Source organism: Azolla caroliniana, unplaced genomic scaffold (genome assembly GCF_043228905.1).
Source record: "Azolla caroliniana isolate FFs.n. ecotype wild unplaced genomic scaffold, voAzoCaro1.0.p SCAF_4, whole genome shotgun sequence".
NCBI classification, from domain to species: domain Eukaryota; kingdom Viridiplantae; phylum Streptophyta; class Polypodiopsida; order Salviniales; family Salviniaceae; genus Azolla; species Azolla caroliniana.
This window is the reverse complement of record NW_028230439.1, coordinates 20,015,501-20,038,428: the sequence shown is the minus strand read 5'-3', so window position 1 is coordinate 20,038,428 and position 22,928 is coordinate 20,015,501. Positions and strand designations below refer to the sequence as shown.

The window sequence follows — 22,928 nt, the reverse complement described above, 5'->3', positions numbered from 1 at the left end:
GATAACATCATATTCATTGGCTTTAATATCCTATAAGGTATAATATTTCCAAACTTTAATATTGATCATTACCTAACTGTATGCAAAAAACATTATTGTAGTGTAATTTGTGGGAAATTACCCTTTATTGTGTAGTAATGGCGAATGTCCAATGGGCTAGTAATGTGCAAGGGACCTTTTAGAGTTTCCAACTTGTGTAAAGGGGTAGAAGCTCTTACGTGGAAGAGACCTTTGGGGGCGCCAACCTTATGAGGCTACATCTTAATTCTCATTCTCTTCCATTTTCATCCACCAAGAGCAACTTTTGTCACGAAGATTCTTCACTAAATTTTTTTTTAGCTATGTAATGTTTTTCACTTATCAAATATATATTTAATTGAGACATATGAAATGTCTCTATCTAGTAGTTATTTATTTCATTAAGACAAACATGTTTATTATTGGTTTAGTGATTAGGTGCATTTCAACGATACTTCAAGCTATAATGCCTTCTTTCACCATTGCCTCTTGTGTTAGAAATTCACCTTCTTCGTTGATCACTCTTCTTTTTTGTACATGATAGCAAAAGCACCAATAGTATGATGTTCACATGTTCGATGTCAGTCCTACATGAACTCGATTCTCAATCTTCTACATGTCCAAGAGTTGTTGTGGACTATTATCATTACTCTAGTAAGTTGAAACATGCAAGAGAGTAAATGACACCTTCTTCATAGTACCATACTCGACAACTATACCACAATGTTTAGTGATGACCCAAACTAATGGATTTTGGAAATGATTGGGCTTTCAGAAACTGACTCAATACTTGTTAGGCTCGTGAAGAGATGAGAGCAAATGCCTTGTAATACACAACCAAAATAAGTTGTATTTTCGAAGAGACCCTATACTACAAATGAAAGGACAATATCTAGCATTGATATATCTTCGACCACAAGAAATAACGTCTATAAGGAAGCACACAATGGGCTATGGGCGAGCATGTCATCTACAAAGACATAGCTTGGAAAACATGTTAGAACTTCCTTCGATTGGCTCATGATACAAAAGGACATCACCTATATTTGCAAGGTGCTTTGCCAAGTGCCAACGATTGGGGTAGGCAATAACCAATGTTCCAATGCTCTACCAATCCATCCTCTAACTAGAACCATTAAAAAAAACGGGGCCTTGCCTTGGTAGACCTTTTTAACCCCAACACCTATCCAATTTAGGAATCATGTTCACTAACTAGCAAAGTAAACGGGAGGAAGTAGAAGGGACCATTAGATAACGTAGACGCTTCTTCTATGACCCATTTGTTGTACAAAAATATATCGTATCGATATGGATGCCTTGTCATGAACAACTAAGCGATGCGTGGGTCGTGCATAAGAAAAGCAGCATGAATCCGAAGAAAGGTCACGAATGAGAATCGGATAGGAAGCTCCAACTTGCACTGCGGGCACAACCCGAATGGAGGTCGGTCATCAACAAAAACCAACAGTGGTGTTAACCCCCCCCCCCCCCCCCCCCCCATAACAACAAAGAACAACATATTGTGGTGCTATTCCACGTGATCTAGGAACCCCATAAATAAATAAATAAACAAAAAGAAAAGAAGATTAAAAATGATAATAAATAGACACATAAATCAATAAATAAATATTAAATAGACAAATAAATAAATAAATAAATAAATAAATAAATAAACAAAAAAATAAAAACATATGTGGGAGGAATGTGATGGTGAGAATTTGAACTGGGCTTCTTCCGCACGCGATCATCCCCGCTGCGGCCACAGCGAAGGAAGAGGGAGAAGACACAGACTCAGACACAGACACAGACACAGACACAGACACAGACACAGACGGAAGCGTATCAGTCACAGAATAAGAAGTAGAAGAAGAAGCAGACGAGGAGGAGCAGGAGAAGAAGAATCAGAAGGAAGGAGCTATGGACTTCTTTTTTCGTCGACCTCAGGCTCAACCTCAGATTCCTCCTCCTCCTCCTCCTCCTCCTGCGCCATCGATCCTGGAATGCCTTCAGCCTGCCCTCTCTTCCTACCTCTCAGGTATATTCTTTTCTTGAATAATCATCTATCTAAAGGTAATCGTCATGAAACTGTAAGGCACGATGCCTTGTGATGATAAATTATATGAGATCCACAAGAACATTCCATACCATCATGGAATGGTACGACATTAAATATAAGTTCCAATGCTGAAAGGGATAGTTTGTCATACATTTTTAATGATAGTATCTGTCATGGTAATAACCTCGAAATTGGTAATGATAGTCATGACTAGCTTGAGGACATTGAAACTCTGTATATAATGGAGTGATGATCTTTGTTAAGGTAATTATTTTTAGAAATGGTAGGGGATGATGCTTTTTTATGATATTGTAGATTAGATCCACGAGGACATTGTACACCATTGAATAGGGATATTTTTTAAGGTGAATATCATGGACAGTAAGGCATGATTGTTTTGATATTAAAGTAGGTGTGGTCCATGAGGGCATTGTGACCATGGGGCTTGAGGACATTGAAACTCTGTATATAATGGAGTGATGATCTTTGTTAAGGTAATTATTTTTAGAAATGGTAGGGGATGATGCTTTTTTATGATATTGTAGATGAGATCCACGAGGACATTGTACACCATTGAATAGGGATATTTTTTAAGGTGAATATCATGGACAGTAAGGCATGATTGTTTTGATATTAAAGTAGGTGTGGTCCATGAGGGCATTGTGACCATGGAATGGCCATCTCTGTTAAGGTACTTGTCCTCAAATGATGCTTTCTGTGTTCAGATTGGTGATGATATAGTAGAAATTATAAATACCATGTAAGATAATCATGGTATGATGATACATAAGCATAGTGGATAAAATTTGTGAGTATGTTATAATATTGAAGACGATGGAATGGATCCTCAATTGTGTCATGATTTTTTAAATGATCGTATTTATGTAGTTAATTGATGAAATTCATAAGGACTTTGAAAATTTGAACACCTTGCAATAGTAATATGTAGTCAGATAATTCTTGTGCATTGTGGCATGATGATGCCTTTTTGATGAATGGATTTATAAAGAGAGTAGATAAGATACGAGAATTTCTCATACCATTGAAGATAACCTTCAATTTTGAAATTGAAGGTACATCAATCTCTAAATTATAAAATGTTTTAGAGAAAAATCTTTAGACCGTTGTGATATTCTTTTAATGAATAATTTGAACAAACTTCATGGAATTCTTAATTTTCAGCCACTGATTGCAGGCTATGTATTTCTAGCTTATTTCTCGATTAAGGATTTTTTGACAAAGGACGTTTGTGTTGGCAATGCATGTTTGCACTGTTCGAATCCCCAGTCTTTTCTTTTTGGAGTTTGAAGATTTGTCTCAGATCTTCTTATTTTCATGTCAGGAGATAGAACTTCAGATGATGGCTCGCTTGTTGCAGTCGCAAAGAGCATCAGAAATTGTGTTTCTGGAATGAGTCGATGGGATTTATCAGATCTAACCCTAGGTCTATATAAAATAGCGACACGACATGCACTTGAACAAAGCACAGATACCATTGATGGATGTATTGTTTCAGAAAAGTAAGTTTTGACTTCTTGTACTCCTAAGGGTTCTTATGAATGTTGTTGATCCAAGGTTTGCAAAACCACTTAGAGCTTTCGCATGCATATCCACATGTGGTGCACACATTTTGCATTTAATCTTTTATATGTCACTCCTTTAATCCATCCCCTGAAAGGGTAGTTGCACCCACAAACGATAACATGTGTAATTACTTGAATACACAGGCAGTCATGATGGCATTTTGCTTTGTTCAGCATAAATTAATAATTAATTTGTTATTGCTGCTTCATCTTATTGTTATTTTGGTATGCTTATAGAAAGGAACTTGAAGAGCTATTGTATTGGTTGGACTGGGCGTGGGCATCTTATCTTGCTGATGAGAAGTCTATCATCGATTTCTTGAAGGCGAGTCCTTGTTCTTAACAGGTTCTGTTTTTTGGGTATTTTTCTAACATGTTGGTTTTATTCTAAGCAGATTGAAAAGGAACAGATAAGGAAACATGTGAGCAAGTCTTCTGTATCAAAGCCATCATATTTTATTGCTGTTGATAGTGCTAGAAGGCGTGTGGTGCTGAGTATCCGTGGTACTTATGCTGCCACTGATGTGTTAACGGATCTTCAACCTCATAGTGAGGCCTTCGAAGGCGGGTAGGTCTCAGTTATAATTCAGAATGTGCCCAGAAAATCATATAGGTTTGATTTTATTAATATAACTGGATGGTATGAGTGATGTGTTACTTATACCAGAGGAATATCTTGAATGGATTCATATGAGGGAGCCCTGTATTATATTAGGGTATGGAAACCTACTGCAGATAAAGTCATGATATTGCTGTAACGTGTAGGCCTGCTGCACATTTCTGCATTAGACTACTACCTAAAAGAAAATCTCTGCATTGGACTACTACCTAAAAGAAATCACATTGTGTTACTTCTCATGAAGTGCATAAGTTTGATATGTGTGTGTGATGAACATGTGTGCGAGATGCTGATATTAAGAAAACACAAGATTTGCAACTATAGATACACTTGTAGCATGTCATTTTGTCGATAAATTGTGATGAACATGTGTGCAAGATGATGATGTTAAAGAAACACAAGATTTGCAAATGTAGATACACTTGTAGCATGTCATTTTGTAGATAAAATTTGATCATCATGTTGTGCAAAGAGTTATAATGTCCAAAATTACTATGATTGAATGTGCACCCTTGACTATCTCATGTTATAAATATTTAAATGAATTTGTAAACGAAATTACTGCAATAGTTGGGTAATCTTGCCTTTCAAACCTACCCTTTCTGATACTATTTCTGTGGTTTCTCTCTGAAATTCGAGGTTTCCTACCACTAAACTGAATCAAGTTCATGTCCACATTTGCAAAAGGCATTCATCCGTAAGGGATCAGTAAAATCAATTCTAGTTGCAAAATCACAATAGGCAGAAAAGCAAGCATGATATGATACCTGTACATCCCAAAAAGGGTGGATATTACTTCACTGTCATAATCAGACCTTCTAGTTTATAGTGAAATAATGATTGTATTGCAATTGCTGTATTCACTTGATATTCCATCTCATCAAGTATGGAAAATGTTATCTTTACAGGTATGCACATTCTGGGATACTGTCTGCAGCTCGCTGGATTGCAGATAATGAGACTGAAAACCTCAAAAATCTAATGTGGGAGAATCAAGTAAGTATCATTGACACATATTTGATTATTATCCTGTAAATAAGTTGTTCTCTTCATAAAAATGAGGGGCAGATTTTCCGTGACATAGATTCTTCTTTTCATAAAATTATAGGCTTTGATATCTTCTCCATTTTTTTAATTTTATCAACAGGGATACAAATTGGTTCTGACTGGGCATTCCCTTGGAGCAGGTGCTGCATGTTTGCTGGCATTTCTATTCTATGAGCATGTTGATGGTGGTATATCATCAAGGCTCGAGATTCCAACTTCTATGATTGAATGCTGGGGATTTGGATGTCCACCCTGTGTAGACAAGCTTCTTTCTGAACATGCACCCTTCATAAAGAATGTAGTCCTTCAGGTTTATGATGAAAAATGTCTGGCTGAAATTCGTAGACTCTGCAGTTTTATTTATTGATGTGCATTACATTCTGCATCGATTTTAATTTGTTAATGTGTATGTTAGGACACAGCAAGAAATAGAACCATGTTGTTGCAAATATTTCTATATGTTGTGTGCCTTTGATTGTTGCCGTTTTAAACAAAATTTACTGACATTATTCCAATTAAGGGGTGAGAATTGATGATCATAGAGGCGATCCTTAACTGTTAAAAGAACACAACGATTCCAAGCAATTAGATGATCATAATTCTTACTCTAAGCTTAGAAGAGTATCAGATATGAATTCCTTTCCAGATGGAGGCTGAAGAACCTCAGAAGATTCCTGTCATGAAGATGCTAGAGATAGATGCATGTTGAAATACTAAAGCAGGTACTAGGATTCAGGATGTGATCACGATGTCTCGGATAGGTAATGAATGAGAGAATCCTAGATCTTCAACTTTACATTTGTCATGTCAGGGTTTGGGACACCCTTGCTGTCAGGTCATGATGCACAATTGATGCTCCTTTTATCTACTGTAAATTTCTCTTTTTGGAACTGTTGCCTCCCATTGGAAGGTCCATTCCTCTGGTTTTCTTTTCATTTTATTGTAGTCTATTTTCCCTATACACGCTGTTTGATCTATTTTGCAATTTTCTGGGCTCAGGTGACCACTCGTACCCCCTACTTTTGATGACATGACCGACTGTAAGCTCATTTTGATCTTCTTTTTATTTTGGAATCAGTCGGGAACTAACTGTTCTCAACCGCAACTGTAGCAGTAAGCTCATGTCAATCTTCTTTTTCTTTTCCAACCAGTGAACTAACTGTTTTCAACTGCAAACCCTGCCATGTAGCTTCTCTTTGGAACCAAATGTGGTCAGTTTGGGCTTCCTTTGCCTTCATGGTCGTAATGTTGTCTGTTAGTGTTGTAGTTAATAGTACTCATGTTTCATGGGGTGAGTCAACATTTCGTCCTGTTTGTTAATTTCCTATTTCTATTTTTTGATATTCTGAGTATTCAGATTCTTTGAGGAACTTGTTGTTTGCCTATATGAAATTTCCACCTTCGCTACTTCCTTCCATCTGCTTTTTCCACTGATTCTCTTACGTTGCTTTGTTCTCCAAGTGTTCTTGCTCCGATGATTTTAATTACTCCATTTCACTGTTATTCTCAATCATGACCATCTGATGAAAAAATGCAGGCTCTCTCTTGCATTGGATTTTCACACTGAAAGTTCAGTTTATTTCGAAGAAACATTAATAGAATGCACTATTTGAGTTAATATTTAGCACATTTTTTGGGGTCTATTGACATATATAATCCATTTTTTTGATTTACAGGATGATATTGTTACTCGTGTAAGTGTAGCAGCCTTAGAAGAATTGCGTTCGGAGATATTGGAAACAGACTGGTATAGCGCATACGTCTGGAACTTACCAAGTACCTAAATGCTCACAGGCTTTTTTAAATGATACCTGTTTCCATTTATATAACAAAAACTACTCAGCCTTAATTTCATCAATAAAATGTTTTGCTTTGTAATTGCTGCAAGACTAGGCTAGGAAGTCTTTCCTCCTTCAAGATGGTTTAAGAAGTCAAAGTCTCTGGGATTATGGCATGTAAATCTGTCCACAAACCTATATAAACAGGGTTAAAAGCAATGGATATCCTAGTCCCTATAGGTCTAGGTCAGGATCTGTTTGATGTTTTCTACAAATGGAATCTCATCAATTTTTTTGTTTTTTGCATTTCTTGTGAAAGAGAAAAACCATTCAACTCGTTTTGCTGTTGTTGTATGTCTAAAACATCCGTGTCAACCATTTTGTTCCAAAAGGTATGTGAAGTTCTTATAATTCTTATGCAGGGATCATGTTTTAGAAGATGGTGGCATTGCAAAAAAGATGCTTTCTTTGGTTAACAGTACAAACTCTGCATTAGGTAACATGGAACGTTCTCTGGGCTATACACCTGGAACGTTCATCCAACATGCAAAGAGTGCAAGCTACGCTGCCATGGTGGAATCCTTTATTGCTGGTATAAACGGACCTCGTCCTGGTCCATATCCTACAGGAGGATACTATGCTCCACCTGGGCAATATATGAATGGATACGCACAAGGATACTATGCCCCCCCACCTACCTGGGGCATTCAAACTCCTAGACCTCAAACCTTTCTGGGATTGGTGTCATCAATAGGATCATCTGCAATCAGGTCATACTTAAATACACCAGGTAATATTCATGAAATACTATTGAACCTCATTTTTTAAGTTGCCCTTGAAGATAAGACTTAAACTGTGCTGGTAGTGGTATTTTACTGTAGCCTTGGGTTGTACACGCTTCCGCTTGTCTTTTGAAAACTAATATGTAGTCACGAAACCTCATTCTGAAAAGCACAGAGTTTTGTTGAACAGTTTTGCGTTGCAATCTGGCTAACTAATTCAGTGAATCAATTGTATTTGAGCGTGTTTCAAATTGTGGTCTGTATGACAAATCATATTTGTCCCATTTTTTGCTATGGCAGCACCTAAGGAGTCAAGTCTTGACAATGAGAAAAGTGCTCTCATTGGTTAACTGTCCTCTTTAAATGATATTTTCTTTCTTGAGTTTGTAGCTTAAAATAAATTCTAACATCAACTCATTATTTCTCAAATGATTTTATCAATATATAGTTCCCTAATTTGTCATTCTAGCATTTTAAACCTCAGTATTCAAATGAGTGGTGTTGCATAGTTTCCACTACCTAATATTTTTGAGACATTGCTTTTATTCACTCACATGAATCTCTCATCATAAAATAAGTTTCACTTCATTTTGTTATCTAATTCTTTATGATCATTCAACATTAAACTTAATAAATAGTGATGTATTTACAATCCAAATCTAGGGGCTTGCTGTAGCTTTTCACATGTCTATAATTTACAGTAGTGTCAGCTATAAAACCAAATGAATGGAAGTGACATTGTTCCTGACAAGTGATTCAAATTGTGCTTTTCAGCTTCTGCTAGACAATCACCAGATTTTCCTGTGGATGAACCAGCGTCTTCAAATACATGCACAATCAAAAGTGATGGAGCTCCCATCAAACCTTGCAGTCTGGTCGTTCCAGGTATTCTATATCATATAAGACGAACTCCTATTGAAGAAGCAAACACATCATCATCAAGTTCAAGTGGCCGCTCCTTGCAACTTGTTGCAGATGCGAAGAAGATTACAGCTGCAGAGAGTAAAATCACAAGCAAAAGAGTTTCTGAGAAAGACGTTTCAGCTTCAATGCGGCATAATGTTATCAAGGGATTGAACCCGAAATCAAGGTTTAGGAAGATCATTTTGTCCAAGTCTCTTTTATCAGACCATAGTCTAGGAGCCTACAAAGATGGGATCAAAGATGCATTGCATTGGAGTTGCCACCCCTGATAATGTGCATGGAATGTGCTGCTAGCTACATGTCCATGATAATGCCTGATGAAATCCCTGACCTTTTATTATGATATTCAAACCACATTCTTTCCCTCTATTCACTGGACGGACCTTTTATTTGATGCCCTCATGGAAACCAATGAATCTTACTGTGGCTGTGATATCTCATACGAAAGACCAGGGTTTAGATCTCTTGTTTTCCCCACTATCCCGTTTATTCAAGTGGAATACAAATGGGCAAACTGTATCATATGGTTAGTGTTCATGGAGAGTAGTCGAAATGAGCCGCTCTTTGCATTTTCTCTAACTTAATGATTTATCAGCACTTCACTAGTAATATTTTGCATTGGCTCTTTCTGTATTGATGATGATTGTAATGCAATAACTCACTCTACTTTATTAATGTATGTGTATTGTATAGATATGAAGGTGATCCTGTCTTCGATTGCAATAATTGCTATTGGTCAAGCATGCCCAGTGAAGAAAGTGTTGATTTGTTAGGGTAAATGAAAGAGCTATAAATTATGTCAAAGGTACAATACTTAGTTTATTTACAGCATACGACATTATGCTTGCTTCATTACAGTGACTCTAGATTGTGCCAAAAATAAGAGGACAAAAAACGTACATCATAATATCATTTCGCTTGGATCCGAGCACATTCATGCAGTAGTAAGAAGCAAAAGGCAGTGTTCATCTATTTCTACATGTGAAGCAGAGCATAAGGCATTATCCACCACATCATATATTATGACCAGTGGTTTACCTTTCATTCTGAGCCTCACAAATTTATCTTCTCCATAGTGCTCCTTGTAAGTTTCATTGATTTTGGTGTCTCAATCCCTCACCTGGACCACCAAAAAAACCAAGGACACATCTACTTGTCTTGGTTAAGATAGCCCTGAACTTCTAGACTCTAGTTTCATCACTATCTTAAGCAGATGCGGAGCTGGCCATGGTAGCATATGAAGATTCTATGCAATATATAAACAATCTAGGAACTCTAGATGAAAATTGCAGCTCAACATGATGCCTATTATACTACCATGAATTTTGAAAAACCTCTAAGAATGAGTCAAAAGTCCTCATCAATGGAACATTTATACGATCCAAGAACATAAGAGCTCTACATACAGTCTTGCTCATGTTCCTCAATTATTTGATAGCAGCCATTCTCTGTTGTACATGCTTTTAAGATGCCGGTTGTGAAGTATTTTCAAAAGATTAGCATAGCTCAAACAACAGTCCACTCACATTTTCTTGGTAAAATAACTTAATGCAAATACATACATAACACTATTTGAGGTTAACCACACACGCAAGAAAAACATAATGGGCCATCCAATAATGGCATTCCTTCAAAGGTAGATGAACAGATCACTGCAAACCCAAAGAATTTGATCAGAAAGTTATAATTTGAAGACACTAAACGAAATATTTTTATTCCAAATACTTAATTGAAAATTTGAACTTGTACTATTGTCATGCCTCTTTTATGATTAATCCTGTACTCTATAGTTCAGAAGTGCAAAATTCTCAACTTTAAGTAGCATAAAGCAAGAAAAGACATAATCTAAGATAACTACAGCTTGTGAGGCTCTCTTTACGTTTGCTTTACCATAAAACAAAGGTTATGTAACATAAGATGCAAGTCAATCAGAATCTCATGTGGCGTATGCATTGTCACTAGGTTACACCCCTCCTTCTCAAGGTGAGAAAGTTGGTAGGGATGCCCATGTTATCTCACAAGATACTTGCCTCTTTTTTACTGAATTTCTAAACTTTAATGCATAGCGTTATGTTGACACAACTTTGTATGCTGCAAAGAAAAATCAAAATGCTAGACACAACTTTGTTAGGTTGTCACAACTTCGTATGCTGTTTAGATTCTGTTGAATATAAAAAAGTCTAATTGTATATTGTGGAATATATACCCATGATCAATGGCCAAAGATGATTGAATTCAAGTTCAAGTGTAAAGAGGTATGAGCTATCCATCAGAATAAAGTTATCTTATGTTCAAGAAATGTGCCAAATCTTGTCCTTTCCATCATTTAATTAATTATTTCTTAAAACATGTAGCATGAGCAAGCTCACTGCAAAGGATAAGACATTCTTGAGCTAATAAATCTAGTTAACAATTGAAAGAAAGGACTTGTTGCACTCTTAAAGGACAAAATTGACCCATTTATCAATTCAGGCTTGCTAGAGCTAAAATTCAATGAGAACTCTGCAATCCCATGTTATCCTTGTGCTACAACTAAGTTGGAAAAATGTCAGAATTATATCTAAAAACTAAAATTTCCTCTTGAGAACCAGCACAACTAATCCACAATATCACAATAGACCTCCTTCAGAAATGTTAAAAAAATGATTATTTTAAATGTAATTAAATTCATTTAACGCATCCTTGGGTTGCTTTGATGGAGATGATCTAAAATAGTACTAATTAGCTGAGCTAACTGTTGGGGTGACATTCCCCTGTTCTCAATAGCGATATTTTTAGTAAGATGGATGGTACCATTAATCGTGTTACCAAGATTATAAAAAACTCTTTTCTTCAATCTTTCATTTTTGAGTGAAACAATCCTGTACAACTTTGAACATTCCATTGTGCTTTCTTGATTGCTGTGACCTACGCATAGGTCTATCAAAAAATTGAAGTATTCTGAATGCTCAAGGGAATCCATAGAGAAGATACACTCTTCCTTTTCACTGCCAATGAAGTAGTCTTCCTTTTTCTTTTCAGCTGGTCTATCATCCAGATTATCCCAGGGTCGATAAACTTTGGATGAACAAAGGAAGTCGACCACTCCACCAATTGCTTTAATGTTAAACAGAACTTCTGAAAGCAAATTCATGCAAATATGATTAGTAGAGAATGACTCTATACAACAATTCTCTCTTTCTAATTCATCGTCTTCGCTCTCCATATTGCTATTCCTGATGAATGAGAAGAAGAAGAATGACATTCTTCTTAAAAACACAAAAAAATCAGTCAGGTTCATCCCTGCAAACGAAGACAAAGAAACAAATGAAAAAAGATATATTAATGTCTCCAAAAACCATAATGGCATATGAGATAAAAATACAAATAATATAGAACTTACAAAGAATAAAGAAAAAAGGTTTAACATCAGAAACATTCGTAGGGTCAGAAACAAAACCTGGAATACATTATCTCATCAAAAGCCAACCTGAGTTTGCTGCCAAATTCCTCTCACAGAGCTCTTCAAAGTTGTCTGAAATTGATCTTATATCCTCAATTGACGCCATTGTCTCCTCGGCATCAGCCAAAAGTAGTTTCTTCTACACCATACAACACAGAGGGATACCATAACAAGGAAAGATCAATGAGTTTTCAAGGAGCACAAACATATAGAATCAAACACAAACCACCCAATCAAGATTGTATCCATTGAACCAATTATGGTTGATAGATATGGTATCTTCCTGTTTCAGAAGATAGCAGTTAAGGTTACACATGCACGTGTTACAAATCATCTTAAATTAGATAATTTAGCGAAAAATAAGGTCATACAAGATTTGTCACTTGATGATACCATCCACTTGGGACAAATAGAATCTGTCCTGCTTCCTGTCTACACTCTAGCCAGCTTGCTTGCTGAAACTTAGGAAACTCTTCTACGGACACATCCCCATAAATATCATAAACTGTATTTCGTCCATGTCTAAACACAGCACAATGAGGAGAAAGCATCATCTAAATAGCTTGTGATGTCAAACTATAATATATGATATTTTATGACCATCAAAAGTTAACATAAAGCAAGTATGCTTACTTGTCATAGATAAAACGAGTTTCTGATGGAGGAAGAAGATGCCACAGTTTTCTACCACATACATTTGCTGACCAGCTAAATGATCTTAAGACATCTGCATGCAATGGTGTCCATGTTCCTGCAACTTGCGAGAATTAGGAAGTATCAACAACTATATTGACAAAAGTCTCCAAGTTAGACAAGCAATCAATTCTAATGATTATTTTTCACTACAGGTACTTAAAAAGTTTAACTATAATCTTCAAATAAAAAAGAATTGTTTTAAACTGGAAGGTGCAATACTAAATAGCCTAAATAAACACGTTTCTATTCTAGATCTTATCAAGATAGACCAAAATGAGGCTTTATTATTTAAGACCTAATGTTTGATTAGCAAAAGATCATAATTGTAGATTATCATCTATGTAGTACACATGATATTAATTATCTTTTGTTAGATACCTTTAGGCCCCATGTATACAAAACGATAGTCTGATGAGCATGCATCTTTCTCAACTCCATCTTTAGATAAATGTAGCTGGTAATTCTCCAAGTAGAAATTTAACCAATCATCCATGAAAAATGTTGGTGTTGTATATGGGAAATACTCAGGATAGTCCTGGAAAAATGTTTGATTATATTCATTGCAACATCATTATTAAGCAGTTTAATCGAACTGAGGAAATTAATAAAATTTCAAAGAAGTTTTTGAGTTACAATCTACAAAAGGATTTTGTTTACTTACCACATTTTTGAATTTATCTCAAAATGTTTTCAAATGAATAAGGGGCACAATACATGATATACAAGAAGGATTTAAAAAATCACTTAGCTCAGGAATTGGGGCCCAATGAAACAGCAAAAACTAAATGAAGTTGGCGAGTTTCTTGAACTTTGATGAATCTGCAGTTCAAGGTGAGGCCATGAGAATGAAAAAGCTCCCTATGTTCCATTAGAAGGCTATAAGTAATTGAACCACAATTTCTATTGCCATTCTCAACCTACTACAAAGGATTCACTGCCTGGGTTCAGAACAGTGGAATGATGTTTGCAAGATTTACTCTTCATTGTTAACAAAATGTAAGATGAAAATGAGGCTGCACATACATGTGGTTCTTCATGCTTTGAAGGGTTATAGAGCTTATGCTTCATAAAATTTCATCTGACATATTTGAATCAGAAAATTTTGACAAAGAAACCAAGTGCAAACCTTTAAAAAATGCCAATCTTTCAAGTACAGCAAGGAGGACAACCTATCTTTCTTCTGTAGTTTTACATGACATTCCTTCCAGTAACTGATGAATTCTGCAACATTCATGTCCAATCTTTTCTGGTCTGTGAACTCTCTGATGGAGCATTCAGCAACCTGTCAAAATTTAAAGCTTTCTATGCAAACATATCTTAAGAAAACTTTTTAATAATAGTGTGGTCCTCATTTATATATATGTAAGAAGTTAGACCGATGTAGCTCAATGCTCTGATACAACACGACCAGAAAACTAAAAACACAGAACACTCAGATAGGTTAAGAAGAAGACTAGGTGATTCAAAAAGGACAAAATCCATTTATTACTATGCAAAATACAAAGGTATATGTTAATGTTCCAAAGATATTTGAGTACAATGGAATATTGAGTATTAACTCCAAGCAACGTATGCATTAAATATGTATTAAGTCTCCAAAACTTTGGGCTGATCCAAAGACCCTGTCTCTATGCACACTGACCCAAAGACCCAAAACTTTGAATGCTCGAAATTTATCTGCAGTTACAGTCTTCATAAAAATATAGGTCAACTACTCATATGTGCCTATGTATTGCAAGTCAATGACACCTGCTAGGACCTTCTCCTGAACAAAGTGGTAATACACCTCTGTGTGCTTGGTCTTTGTTTCTGGCTATATGAATACTGCTGAGATGGATTCTAAGATATGTCACTAGAATGCTGAGGTGGATTCTGTAGCATATAATGCAATGTTCTAGGTCACTGAACACTTCCGAGTGATAAAATATATGCACTTCTTGACTATTTGTCTAAGCAATACCATGTATCCAAATGCTCTATGGTCTTCTAGTATCACGCTAATGGCACTTGCTTCAATCTAAAGAGTGCTTTCTTTAGTTTTCATTCAATAGTCCATGAGTGCAATATCTTCATAACTAGGTGGTTGAAAGTGTGTTAGATATAATCAATAATCAACCCCAAGTTGTTAGTTTATCCCCACATTTTTTCTTAGAGTGCACATTTTGTGATAGCACCCCAAATGAGGAGTAGCTATTGTCAAGGCCGTAGCCAAGTACAAGATCGAGTTGAAGAAGATAATGAGAATAGAGAAATAAGAGGAGATTGACAATGCATCAACAATAAGAACAAGGATTACAAGAAGATGCCGAAGACTAGTATTGAACCGAAATGGTTCATCAATGCTCGAACACATGCTTATATAGCATGGTTTGTACACATGCATATTCACCACCTAGCAAGTATGCATGATTGCCACTTGGCATTCGTGCAAGCATGAACTTGGTGATCATGCATTATGATCAGCTTGTGCGAGGTGGTGACATTTCATAGTATTACATTTATACTCTAATTGATCAAATACAAGTTATAAAAATATAAAATATAATATGATTTATCCTAATGGTTAAGTTTACACATCTTTGAAGAGTTCATGGGTTCAAATCTCTATTATGTTTTTAGAGTTTTGGTATATGTTCATAATATCATCCCCTTTTCTGGATAACAAGTTCCACAAATCGCAATCTACAAACTAGGCTTGCCTTATTAGGATATCAATGATGAAACTCTATGACATTAGGGAGATTCTCAACAAGCTCCCATCTTCGATGCACACGTGTATGACCTAACAAATACCAAAATAATATAATTTTTGGCGCACAACTTTTGAGTCCAAAATGGTTTTCACCGAATATTCTGAACCTTTATCAAGTTCAATAGGAGGTGGAGGAGCACCATGATTCTAGAATACAATTCAAAGCATAAGGTTCCAAAAGTGATACATGGAACATCGGATGAAGACGCATATGAGGAGGGAGATCAAGATGAAAAGAAATGTTATTGATCTGGTCAGAGATTACATATGGACCAATACGATGATAATCCAACTTGTTGCAAGGCCTGTGGTATTTACATCACGTCGTAAGAGCCATACATGATCTTCAACATGAAACTTGGGTCTTTTTGGTGATTAGTCGAGATGATGACGATTTGCAAATTTCTTATGTGTGACTTAAGCATGATGTAAATGACGAGAAAGAGTATTGTGAATCTTTTGGAGCTGACGTAGATGATCCTCTGCATTTTCGAGAATTTTCGATGCTCAAGCATTGTCCAATGGGGACGGACAGTCATGATGGCGAATGAATTGAATTATCGTAAGCAAGCTCCGCAAAATGCAATTAGTTAACCCAATCATCCTATTGGTAATTGATGAAACAATGAAGATACTATTTCAAGGTTTGATTGGTATATTTGGTTTGACCATCAAGCTTTAGATGATAGCTCGAATAGTGTTTACAATCAATTTGGAGTAGCACATGCAAGTTTTTCCAGAATTTCAAAACAAATTCTGGGCCTTAAACACTAATCATGTAATCAAGAAGACCATGATGCCAAAATACTTCATGCATAACATTATATGCTATCTCTTGACTATTGATAGCCTTTGTACATGGAAGGAAATGCCATCCACAATAGTAAGAATGACATCAAAACCTTTGGAAGATGGAAGATCAATGATGAAATCCAAGAGATAGACTTCCATGGAACATCAAGAACTCGTACGGGTTGGAGTAACCCATATGGTCAATGTCAAGGACACTTGGACCAACAATATACATCACAACTACGAATGAACTCCTCAACAAAGTTATGAAGATGCGACCATCAATAGCTTCGAGAAACTAATTCCGAAGTCTTGATGACTCCAAAATGTCCGACCATTGGCATGTCATGGTAATGTTGTGAAATTAGGAGTTAGGAACAACCATTAGGGACATAAAGTAAATTATTCGAAAATGTAAATTGTCATGCCAACAAAACTAATTATAATCTTTACAAGAACCCTCAAACCTCGAACAAGAAGCACAATCTAGAATCATATGATTCAAGATATCTTGTGTGAATTGATTTGCATCAAGATCACCGCAAATTGAATCAATAATCATGGAATCTATGGGTGCATGTAGGCGTTAGTTGAATAAGGCATTAGTTGCCATCACCCATAAACAATTAGAACCAAGGAACACTTGCTTTTGATGCTCAAAAGTAGGTTCTGTTAAAGTGCCATGTAAGAGTGCCAAGATAGACAATCTACTTTCCTTGATGTATTCTAGGGTGATACACAATCAAGAAATCAAAGTGTGTAAGAAATTGTGCCCAATGAGCTTGTTGACGATTCAAGACTTGAGCATTATGGAAATGTCACTTCTTGTGATCATTGTAGATAATGATCTGATACGGAGAACCCTCCATAAATGGCCCCAACGTTCAAAAGAGCCCACGATAGCCAAAAGCTCCTCGTCATGAATCTCATAATTAATTTTCATTGCTTCAAATTTACATGAACGGAAAGTGACTGGATCATCGCATCTTGTATCATTTCCTTCCACAATGCAAAGTTCTTTCCATCAAACTTCTCGACTTCGAAGATGTTGCTAGTGGAAGCCATTCCACAGGTCCTCTTCGGTATGTTGTTGGGAAACAGAGAGTGTAAGATCTTCTCTTCTTCTGTCGGCAGTTTTCTTGATGGCCGGATGCAGACTTACTTCTCTGGATCTGGTCATTCCTTTTGGCAAACTGCTCTCATAGAACTTGTGGGTAACTATGGTACCTCTTGTGGGAAGCTCTTCTATCATTTGTTGGAGAGCTTACGTTGGGGTTTTTCATGTGTGGAAGCATGTGAAGATCAATAAGACACAACAAGACTATACTGGAAGCTGGAAGCTTCTATGACATAGAGTGGAAGTCAAGTTTCTACTATACGCGGGGAGAAAGAAAGAAAGAAGAAAGATATATTAACCTCCTTTACCTCAAAGCATAGATATGCATGATCTGCTACCAAGCCAATAGGTCTACCAGATATAGTGAACTCTCTTATTTCAGGTATAAGAGATGGAGATCCCATTAGATAATCGACTATCCTTGCACCTCCTTTTGGGTTCCAACATGTCAAAGCATCCAATCCAGGTCATTGTGACAATCCATTATATATCACAAATCCATGTGCACTTCCTAAGGCTAGAAAGTGTTTGCCATGTTCAGTTATACTCATATCTTGAGCTTGTCGCTTTAGACCAACCTCTTCTGCCATAACTTCTCCATAAACAACATTGTTGGCTTCAAACGTAGTTGTTTGTTCATCCTTAGTTCGTGCATTGAAGTTTCCTTATAGTATTATGTCCCCCATAGTAGCAAATCTTATGATAATATCATATAATGGCAAATATGGTGATTCACCGAGAGGTGTAAACCTTGAGTAGGCAGGTGGAAAGTAGCAAATTGCAATATATAGCTCCCTAAGCTTCCCACTTTTGATTCGTATCCACATGATACATGCATCTATGTCCTTATGCACAACATGCACTCTATCATGGAGCCCAAACCTCTAGTGCTTCCCGGTGTTTGAGGTTGGGGACGACATATTGACTCCCGTATATATCCTTGTACATTAGGGAGTTTGCTAGCCATGCATTGGTGGGTCTCTGTAGCCATAACAATATCTGTGTTTTTGAAGTTATCTTCAAACTACCCGACATGTGTTTGTAGAGAGTTGTTGCGATTCTATATAGTCATGTGTAGGGTCTCATAGGCCATATATGGTCACGCAGTTCTCTTCCCCATAATAATGAACTTACCACCTATATATATATCCCATTTTGCTTCCTTTCTTGCATCAAGTACTCGTGGTACATTTTCGTTGCGGTGTGCCACTTGAGCTGGAGTGAGATCATCATCTAAGCATATTTTCTCACCCTTGAGTGCCTTTCTTTTAGATAAGAAAGCTTTTTTTTGTCAATATCCATGAATCGGATAATAAGGGCTTTAGCTCGAGACTCATCTCTTCCCATCCTCCACGCCAAAGCAAATGGAATATCTGATGCCCCAATCTTTGTTCCAAGATTCTTGGCATCTTCTTGTGGGCACTCCTACATGCAACGCACAAGCTTTCCTCTTGGCTTCTTCTAATGTATCATTCATCATTTCCATTCTATCCACTGATGTTCCTTTTATCTTTTTCACTACCTCTATCCAAGGAGCATTTTCGTGGGTGTTCAGTGTCACGATATAGTGACATAAAATACATAGTTGGTGAGGATTGAACCTGCAACCTCACATCAAGAAAATGTCATGCTCAACCATCGTGATATGAGAATGTATTTGTATATAATGTACTTGATCTAGAAATACTCTCTGGTCACATATCTTTAGAAAGTTGTAGAACTAGAAGGTTCTAGAGGGTTCTAGAATATTCTGGAGAATATTGTAATGCATCCTTGGTTTTAGAGACATCGTCATCATACTAGTCGTTGCTTCTAGAAATGCCATGGTCACCATAGTCATAGTCCTTGCTTCCAGAGACGCGTCCTCATCATCATCGACTTCATTGCCTCATCTTTGATATCATCATTTTTAGCACCTCTTGTTGTCTTCATCAATGCTACTTCGCCAAACCTTCATTGTTGTCAACACTACATTGCTTGGTCGGTCAATATCATCATCATTGTCATTGTCATCATCTACAAGTATAATTTTGCATCATGCTTTTAGCGAGGATTGATTTGATACATGCTTTTGAACTTGGTGATAAGATGGTGTCTATTTGAAACTGAAAAGCATGTATGTGGCAATTAATAGTATTCTACATATTCCATCTTATTAAAGATTATTTTGCCGAAGAAACTCCACAGTACTAAATCTGCCAAAAAGTAGGGTTTCCCAAATTGCATTAACTTGAGGACTAAATTTACCATGTTCTATTTGAGTTTTTCCAAGCTTAAAATTAAGATCTTTGAATTCCAAATTTTCTTTACTCCGATGTGTCATATATACCTTTTAATAGTGCATCAGAATATACAAGTCCCTCAGGAACGGGCTATCCCAACTATAGTTCTGAATTGGCTTTTATTGGCTGTATGACGTGAAGGGAGTCCAATGTCCATTTTCTCTTGGAGTTTAGGGATTTGGGAGGGCAGTACCACATGCACAAAATCATAGCTCTTTGATTGTCCTCTTATTATATCTAACAAGCATGATATATATTTACACTAGCTTAGATTCATGCTATTAGGATCCAATGTTTCCATGATATTTTACGATCCCATGCCCTTGTGATTCCCAAGACTAAAATATCACATGGAATAGACATACAGTCATATCAAGGTAATTATAAAGGAAATTGATGCAAAAATATTCTCATTAGCATATTGAATATCACATGGAATAGACATAAAGTCATATCAAGGTAATTATAAAGGAAATTGATGCGAAAATATTCTCATTAGCAACACACATTGAAGAGAATGAGATAATAAAAAAGGAATTCTGTAAAAGAAATGAGTAAAAAAGAATTTGACCAAAAATCTCATTAAGAAGGCATATTATAATATGACAAAAGCAATTTACCTACAAAATAAGTCACAATATTACAAAATTTCAAACATGAGGAAAAATGCATAGACCATAAATCTCACTAAGAAGTTTAATAACAAATCTCGTGAAGAAGACATCTCATATAGAATACATTAGGAAATGATGCCAAAAGGATAGACTTAAAGTCTCAAAGGAAATTCATAAATTTTGTGAAAGGAAATGAGGCCAATGAAGAGAAAAAACCCGTATTCTTGAGAAGGAAATGGTCTCATGTAAGAACAATGTGTAAAATAATCATTCTCATAAGAAAAACTTTGTGAAAAAAAATCATATTTAAGAACAAATTTGTTAACAGACATTCAAGAACGATTTTTCAGCCTGTTATCCCTAGATTAACTTGTATCCATTGGAAAGGAAATGATTTCTCTTTACTAAAGAGCAAATTGGTGCAAAAGAAAATGATTAAAACTCAACAAGAACCAATATTTGTAAAAAGAAACGAGGCAAAAAGAAGGAAACATAATACCTGTACTCTGGAGCTGCCAAAATGGGTGGAGAGATAGTCGAGATCTGGACGACCACTTTGAGTGACCCACTCCTTACAAGCTCGCCATTGATGCATAAGTTGAAGACCAGTAATGAGAACAGGGAGGTTGGGCTTCATGAATTTCTCTCTAAATTCGTCGTATGAAGTAGACCTACCATCAATAACAGGTACATCAGCCACAACTTTAAGCTTCTCCATAATTATGGTCTGATGATGCTGATTGAATAGTACGAGGAGGTTCTTTGCTTCTGTGAGAATACATAGTCTGTTTTAATTGCGCAAACTCTCAAATTGCCCTTGAATTTTTCTTCATCTACAAAAATGACCTTAGGATCTTAGTTCGTTTTTTTTTTTGTTTCAAAATGAAGCTACTTTCCCCTTAGTTAGGAAGGGTGATTACAATGAGACTATACAAGGAAGCTTATACACAAAACGGGGAATCTCCCTCCGATCAAGATCAAGAAAATGAGACTACTTACATAGTCTTTCAAACCGACTACCTAAAGTAAGTAGATACCTATAACTAAAAGCAGTGGCCTTTAGTGTCGGTCAGTATGAGCCGACTCCTGGGGCCTACAACGAAGGGAGGGTGGCATGTGAGAAGGAAACAACCAGCGTGGGGGCTGGTAGTTCCACCTCGGGCCACTTCCTCCTAGCGTCACCATAGGCGTGTTCTGCCATTTTTGCCAAAAGCGCAAACGGGCAATGGCCACATCATTGGAGTGGTTGCAAACCTCGTCCAATTGCCCTCGTAGGCAGCTGATAAGCGCGAACCATATATGCATGATCACTTCCTTTGGGGGTTGTACCATATCTTGGAAAACCTTTAGGCATCGTGCTTTCCAGACATACCACAAGGTGAAGCCTGCGATCAACCTCCAAATTTCCAGGAACCTAGGGGATGCGGACAACAAGTCTCTCTCAAAGCGGATCTTGACGATTTTGCCTCTTGTGCATACATAGCACCAACTATCCGCATTGAAGGTGTCCGTCCACCTATTAGCCGAGTGGTCAATCCATGCCGCAACACTCCACAAGGTTGTTCCTTCCACTTCACATGCCGCAAGGAGGCGAGTGACTCTGTCCCATACTCTCGCAAATGTACTACAATCCTCTTTATTTCCGAGAATGCCATTAATCATGATTCACATCCTTTCCAATGCTACTTGAGCAAATACATACATACATACATGATACATATATATATTGGTCATTTTGTATCATTTTCCTTTATCAAAATTCAACTAATGGAAAACTAGAAAAAATGTTTTTGGAAAAAAAAAAAGCTAGAAAAAATGAAGAGCCTCAGGATAATTTTCAAAGTTTTCCGCTTCATTCACTTATTCGTAGTCCTTGAGTTGAAACTATAATCATGAGGAACCCCCAAAGACGCATGTGGTGCAAGACATTATTTTTGCAAGGGAGAGAAAGATATGGGAAATACCTCACTAAAATGGGAAAATCTGTCATTTGCAAAGAAAATGGGGAAAATATTATATTTTCTAGTTCAAAACTAGCAAAGATAGCAAATAAAGGGATTGATGGCTTTATCCCTTTTCTTATAGTAAGGAGAAATGGATTTCCATAAAAGCTATTACAAATTCCACTCTAGAGCATTATGTTCTTCAAATTTACTATGATAATGTACTTTTGTTCAGCTTTCATCGAAATGTCCTTGTGCTCACCCTCATCTAGCCTTCTCAAAACATGCAATCCAACATGGATTGGTGGCATGGTGGCAATGGGTATAGGCCAATATATATTTGCTCTACATGTGGGAGGAGAACAACAATTTCACATTATTATGTGAACTAAAATTTAGCATTTGACAATAGCGCTTGAATCATGGATGAGATGTAGGAGCAATTCTCACACCAATATAAAGTTGAATCCTTTTGTAAACAGG

At 36.6% G+C, this 22,928-nt stretch overlaps 2 protein-coding genes across 4 annotated transcripts; one reads left to right on the top strand and one right to left on the bottom strand.

Annotated features, from left to right (window-relative positions):
- The first annotated feature begins 1,810 nt into the window (after positions 1-1,810).
- On the top strand, positions 1,811-9,501 carry LOC147865299 (uncharacterized). The gene is made up of 9 exons (XM_087318080.1): positions 1,811-2,053; positions 3,417-3,594; positions 3,895-3,982; positions 4,053-4,225; positions 5,185-5,272; positions 5,424-5,633; positions 7,000-7,070; positions 7,524-7,891; positions 8,658-9,501. Exons 1-9 carry the CDS (start codon positions 1,936-1,938, stop codon positions 9,074-9,076), a joined length of 1,713 nt encoding a protein of 570 aa, XP_087174206.1. The 5' UTR covers positions 1,811-1,935; the 3' UTR covers positions 9,077-9,501.
- A 1,942-nt stretch (positions 9,502-11,443) lies between these two features.
- LOC147865298 (arginine-specific demethylase JMJ20-like) lies at positions 11,444-21,308 on the bottom strand. 3 transcript variants are annotated; one of them, XM_087318077.1, is made up of 8 exons: positions 21,002-21,308; positions 14,072-14,227; positions 13,324-13,480; positions 12,883-13,006; positions 12,621-12,771; positions 12,476-12,532; positions 12,277-12,388; positions 11,444-12,089 (listed from the first exon to the last, which is right to left on the bottom strand). In XM_087318077.1, the coding sequence occupies exons 1-8, from the start codon at positions 21,218-21,220 to the stop codon at positions 11,479-11,481; spliced, it is 1,587 nt and encodes a 528-aa protein (XP_087174203.1). In that variant the 5' UTR covers positions 21,221-21,308; the 3' UTR covers positions 11,444-11,478. The 3 variants fall into 3 exon arrangements, with proteins under 3 accessions (XP_087174203.1, XP_087174204.1, XP_087174205.1); XM_087318078.1 differs by having other exon boundaries at positions 12,883-13,000; positions 21,002-21,307; XM_087318079.1 differs by lacking the exon at positions 21,002-21,308 and adding an exon at positions 14,705-15,044.
- Between the last annotated feature and the right edge of the window lie 1,620 nt (positions 21,309-22,928).